The 5449-nt window shown below is 47.8% G+C and overlaps 1 protein-coding gene across 1 annotated transcript in view; it reads left to right on the forward strand.

Moving 5' to 3' along the window:
• Positions 1–16: 16 nt before the first annotated feature.
• PKLR (pyruvate kinase L/R) overlaps positions 17–5449 on the forward strand; it is a gene marked incomplete at its 5' end in the record, with an annotated part of 11068 nt that continues 5635 nt past the window's right edge. The window contains 1 exon segment of the mRNA XM_006153441.3: positions 17–120. Coding sequence (XP_006153503.2) covers positions 17–120 — 104 coding nt within the window.

The following is a 5449-nucleotide window of genomic DNA, read 5'->3' on the forward strand; positions in this document are numbered from 1 at the left end:
TCTTCCGGCGCCAGCGGCTGCCGGCTGCTATGGCGGACACCTTCCTGGAACACCTGTGCCTGCTGGACATCGACTCTGAGCCCGTGGCCGCTCGCAGCACCAGCATCATCGCCACCATCGGTAAGCGCCACCCAGCCTCGCGGGGCCTCCTGGGGGTCTCTCTAGGTGCTTCCTCATCTCTCATCTCCTTCGAGACCTCTCCATGTTGGACAGTGTCGTTGATTCAATAAATATTTGTTGAGCACGTAGGAGACGAGACTTTGGGCCCTAGGAGTAGATCAGTGAACAAAGAGCGCTACCCTTGGGGAGCTGACAGTTTAGCTGGGTGGGTATTTATGTTTATAAACAATCAACATAATACATTATTTTAAAAATAAGTAAACTTGGGGGCCAGCAGATGGCATGGTAGCTGTGTTGCTGGACTCCCATGTGGTTGACTACAGTTCGAGTCCCAGACCCAGCAACTTGAAACTCATGCAGGGCATGTGTGCATGCGTGCCCAAGATCCTGAAAGGAGAATGGAGGAGAAGGGATTGTGGCATGGCCATCCCCCAGGGGAAGATTTCTTGCTTTCCGTCTCTCTGTCTCTCCAGTGAGTGTACATGCCCTATAGCAAAAATCTCTCTTAAAAAAAAAAAGTAAACATTTAGTAATGGCAGAAAATGATAGTACAATGGGAAAAGAAAAGAAAAATAGAGCAAAGCAGTGGTGTGGCTATAAGGCAATTGGATCCCCATAGGAAAGGTCCTGGGACCTCCCTGAGCATGTCGGGAGGGCCTGGTGTACCTGCAGTCCATGCTAGCTGAAGTAGGGGGTGGATCACACCGTGAAGACCCTGTTGAGGGATATCTCTCTCTGAAGATATATATAAATAACCTTTTTAAAAAATAGGGCCAGCTGGTGGCATAGAAATTAAGGCAGCTGGATCCCACATGGCCAACCACCCAGTCCAAGTGCTGCTCCCAGCAGCCTGAGAAACACACCGGGCACATGTGCATGCGTGCCCAAAATCCCAAGAGGAGACTGGAAGAGAAGGGACTGTGGTGTGGCCATCCCCCCTGGGGAGTGATTTCTCACTTCCCCTCTCTGTCTCTCTCTGATGAGCATGTGTGTCCTATAACAGACATAAATAGGAAGACCAGAGTAGCCATTATTGAGAAAATGAGACCTGAGCAAAGTTTCAAAGTGAGAGTTCAGGTACCTGCCATGTACATACCTAGGAGAAGAGAGTTTCCGGAGGCAGGAGCGGCCAGTGCCAAGGCCTAAATCAAAGAGTCTAGATAGGGAACCAGCAGTTAGCGTAATGGCTATGTCGCTGGACTCCCATGTAGGCGACCGCGGTTCGCGTCCCGGACCCGGTGGCTTAAAACTCACGCTGGGCTCGTGTGTGTGCGTGTCCAAGATCCCGAGAGGAGAATGGAGGAGAAGGGATTGCGGTGTGACCATCCCCTCTGGGGGGGTGATTTCTCGCTTTCTGTCTCTGTCTCTCTCTGTCTGTCTAGCTAGCGCACGCGCCCTATAGCGAAAACCTCTCAAAAAAAAAAAAAAAAAGAGTCTAGACAGATGAGCTAAAACCAGTTAAGGAGGAAAAAGTAGCAGACCTGAAGATATTGTAAGGAGAGAGATCAGGCAGGGCTTTTCAGGCCACTTTAGAGTTTGAATTGAGTTTCCTCTGACTGAAAGTAAAAACTAAGTTGCGTGGTGGTTAGGGGCACTGGACTCCCACATGACCAACCACTGTTCAAATCCTGGACCTGGCAGCTTGGTTTTTCACTTTCCCTCTCTCTCTGTCCCTCTCTCATCAAATTAAAAAAAAGGGGGGGGGCAGTGGTGGCTAGCAGGTGGCATTGTGGGTAAGGGCCCTGGACTCCCACATGGCCAACATGATTCGAGTCCTGAACCTGAGGACTCGCTTTCTCACTTTTCCTCTCTCTTTCTGTCTCTTTCTGTCTCTCCCTCTGTCCTTCTCTGGTCAAATTATAATTAATTAATTAATTAAAAAAATAAATAAAGTTAAATAAAATAATTCTTAAAGGAAAAAAAAAAAAGAAAACTACCGCAGAGTTTTGAGCAGGGGAATGGGGGCTCTTACTTTTACTTTAACAGGAACTCCCTAGCGGGGTTGGGGACAGCGGGTTGGGGGGTGGGAGTTGCAAAGACAGAAGCTGCTCCTGCCGCATTTCTGGCTCAGACCAGGCGGTGGCAGTGGAGGGTAAGAAGGTCAGATCCTGAAGGCATTTTGAAGGCAGCTCTGCCAGGACTTCCCTATGGGTGGAATATGGGGTGGGGATGAGGGCGAGAAAGGAAGGCAGTGAGGCTGACTCCAAGGTTTGAGTCTGGGAAACTGGAAGGGTCTGTCATGGTGGAGAGATTTGGGGGCAGATCAGGACTGCAGCTGGGACATGCCAAGTTTGAGGTGCATATTAGACACCCTAGGGTGGTCCAGAGTAACATAATACACAAGTTTGGGTTGATTTAAAAGCTTATTTATTGGGGGCCGGCAGGTGGCACAGTGGTTAAGGTGCTGGACTCCCACATAGTCAACCACAGTGTGAGTCCTGGACTTGGTGGCTTTCCCTCTCTCTCGCTGGTCATATTTTGAAAAATAATAGTAATAATTAATATACAATCATTATTTAACAACAGCAATAGTAAAAGCTTATTTATTGAGCCACCTGGTGGCATAGAGTTTAGGGCTCTGGATCTCACATGGCCAACTGCATGGCAGAGTTCCAGACCGGTGGCTTGAAAATCATGTCAAGTACATGTGTGTGCATGCCCAGAATCCTGAGAGGAGACTGGAGGAGAAAGGATTGCTGCATGGTCATTCCCCTGGGGGATGATCTCTGACTCCCTCTCGCTCTCTGGTGAGAGCATGTACCCTACAGCAAAACAAAAAGAAAAATACTAAAAAGCTCCCTTATATATTTCTTCCCTGAGTGAGAGAGACAGAGAGATTGGAAGACAGCTCCCCCAACAGTGTCTTGACACAGATTCACCTTCCTCCCCACCCAGCCCCAAAGGACCACGGGCACAGGCATGCTTGGCATACTGAGGGTGGTCTGGACAGGAACCTGGAGCCTTCCACGTGGGTCAGCTTTCACCATCGCACTTACCATCGCATCACTGTGCGGGCCCCCTCAGGTCTAGGTTTGGAAGAAAGGTCTGGATTAGAGACATAAAATTGGGAGTTATTTGTATATCAATGGAGTTTCAAACCACGAGTCTAGGTGAGATCACTAAGTGAAAGTAAAATGACAGAAGACAACTCGGGCATCTAATGTTAAGGGGAGAGGTGAGGAAACGGGACTGAGAAGGAGCAGCAGGTGAGGTGGGAGGAGGCCAGGAGAGGGTTGTGTCCTCCAGGCCAAAAGAAGTTCCGAGAAGGGATGCGTGTCAGACACTGCAGTTAGCAACAACGCAGAGGCTCTGGTGACTTGACAAGAACAGATGCGGTGGAGAGATGGGGCCAATGTTTGACCGCAGTCGGTTCAAGGGAGAGTGCGGGGAAGGGAATTAGAGGCGGTGAGTACAGATGACTCTAGCAGTGAGTTTTGATGCAAAGGAGAGCAAAGAAATAGGACTACAGGGGGCCAGCAAGTGGCATGGTAGTTAGGATACTGGACTCCCACATGGCTGGCCCTGGTTCGAGTCCTGGACCTGGTGACTTGCTTTCTTACTTTCCCTCTCTCTCACTCTCATTCTCTCTCATAAGTGCATATGCCCTGTAATGAATGATAATAATAATAATTGATAAAATAAAAAATAATTACTTAAAAATAAAAGAAAAAAGAAGGGCCAGCAAATGGCATAGCTGTTAGGTAGCTGGACTCTCACATGGCCAACTGCAGTTTGAGTCCCCCAGCAGATTGGTGTGGTGGTTAAGGGCGCTGGACTCCCACATGGCCAAATGCAGTTGAGTCCCAAACCTGGTGACTTGCTTTTTCACTTTCCCTCTCTCTCTCTTTCACTCTGTCCCTCTCTGGTCAAATTAAAATGGGTAAATAAATAAATTTAAATACAGTAAATCTTCAAAAAATTAATTAATTAAAAAAAAACTCACATGAGGGCTGGCAGGTGGAGTGGTGGTTAAAAGCTCTGGATTCCCTCACAGACAACTATGGTTCAAGTCCCAGACCTGGTGGCTTGCTTCCTTGCTTTCCCTTTCTCTGTGTGTGTGTCTCTCTCTGGTCAAAATTTTAAATAATAATAATAATAATAGCAAATACAAATAAATAAATCTTTTAAAAAAGAAAGAAAGAACTCACATTGGGCATGTGTGCCAGCATGCCCAAGATCCTGGGAGGAGAATGGGGAAGGAATTTCCACTTGGCTATCCCCTTGGGGGGTGGTTTCTCACTTTCCCTTTCACTGTCTTTGTCTCTCTCTCCCCTGTGAATGCTCATGCGCTAAAGCAAAAACTTCTTTAAAGAAAATAGGACTAGAGGTGGTATGGTTAAGGAATGGATCCCACATGGCCATCTCCATGGTACATGTCCCAGACCTGGAAGCCTGAGGATCATGCCAGATGCCTGTGCATCCGTGCCCAGAATCCCGCGAGGAGAATGTAGGAGAGGGGCCTGCAGCACGGGCATCCCCCCAGGGGGGTGACTTCTTACTTTCTCTCTCTCTCTCTCTCTCTGGCAAGTGCATGCACCCACTAACAAAAAAAAGAAATTTTTAAAGAAAAGAAAAGAAATAGGACTATAGCTGAAGAGGAAAGTAAATTAAAAGAACGTTTTTATGATAAAAGAAATAACGGGGCCGGCAGGTGGTGTGGTGGTGAAGGCGCTGGACTTCCACATGCCGCCCACTGTTCAAGTCCTGGACCTGGTGTCTTGCTTTCTCATTCCTGCCCCCCACCTCTGTCTCTTTCTGGTGACTGCACATGTCCTATAGAAAATTAAGTAATAATCATAATAATTAATAATTATTTTTTTAAAAAATTATAGGTTTACATTGCTGATGGGAAAGATGCAGTAAAAAGGAAAACCTTGATGAAACAGAAGACCAGAGAATGGCCGAAACTCTGTCCTTTGTTGTTTAGTTTTTGCTATAGGACACATGTGTCTGCAAGAGAGAGACAGAGGGGGGAAATGAGAAACCACCCCCCACCCCTCCCAGTGGGGATGGCCATTCCACAATCCCTTGTCCTCCATTCATTCTCCTCTTGGGAATTTGGGCACACATGCACATGTACCCGGTGTGATTTTCAAGCTGCCAGGTCCAGAGCTTGAATTTCAGGATGGCTATGTGGGATCGCACGGCTTTAACTAAATACCACCTATTGGCCCCGAACCCATGTCCTTGAGTGGATGAGGAGACGTAGTGTATAAGGAAGTGGAAAAGACCCTGGGTTTGAATTTGAGGACCTACTACACTAGGCTCTGTGCTTGCCTGTTGGTGATCCAAGCCAGCTGAGACAAGGTGTGGACAGGCTGGGGGGGGG

Source organism: Tupaia chinensis, unplaced genomic scaffold, assembly GCF_000334495.1.
Source record: "Tupaia chinensis unplaced genomic scaffold, TupChi_1.0 Scaffold000374_1, whole genome shotgun sequence".
NCBI classification, from domain to species: Eukaryota; Metazoa; Chordata; class Mammalia; order Scandentia; family Tupaiidae; genus Tupaia; species Tupaia belangeri.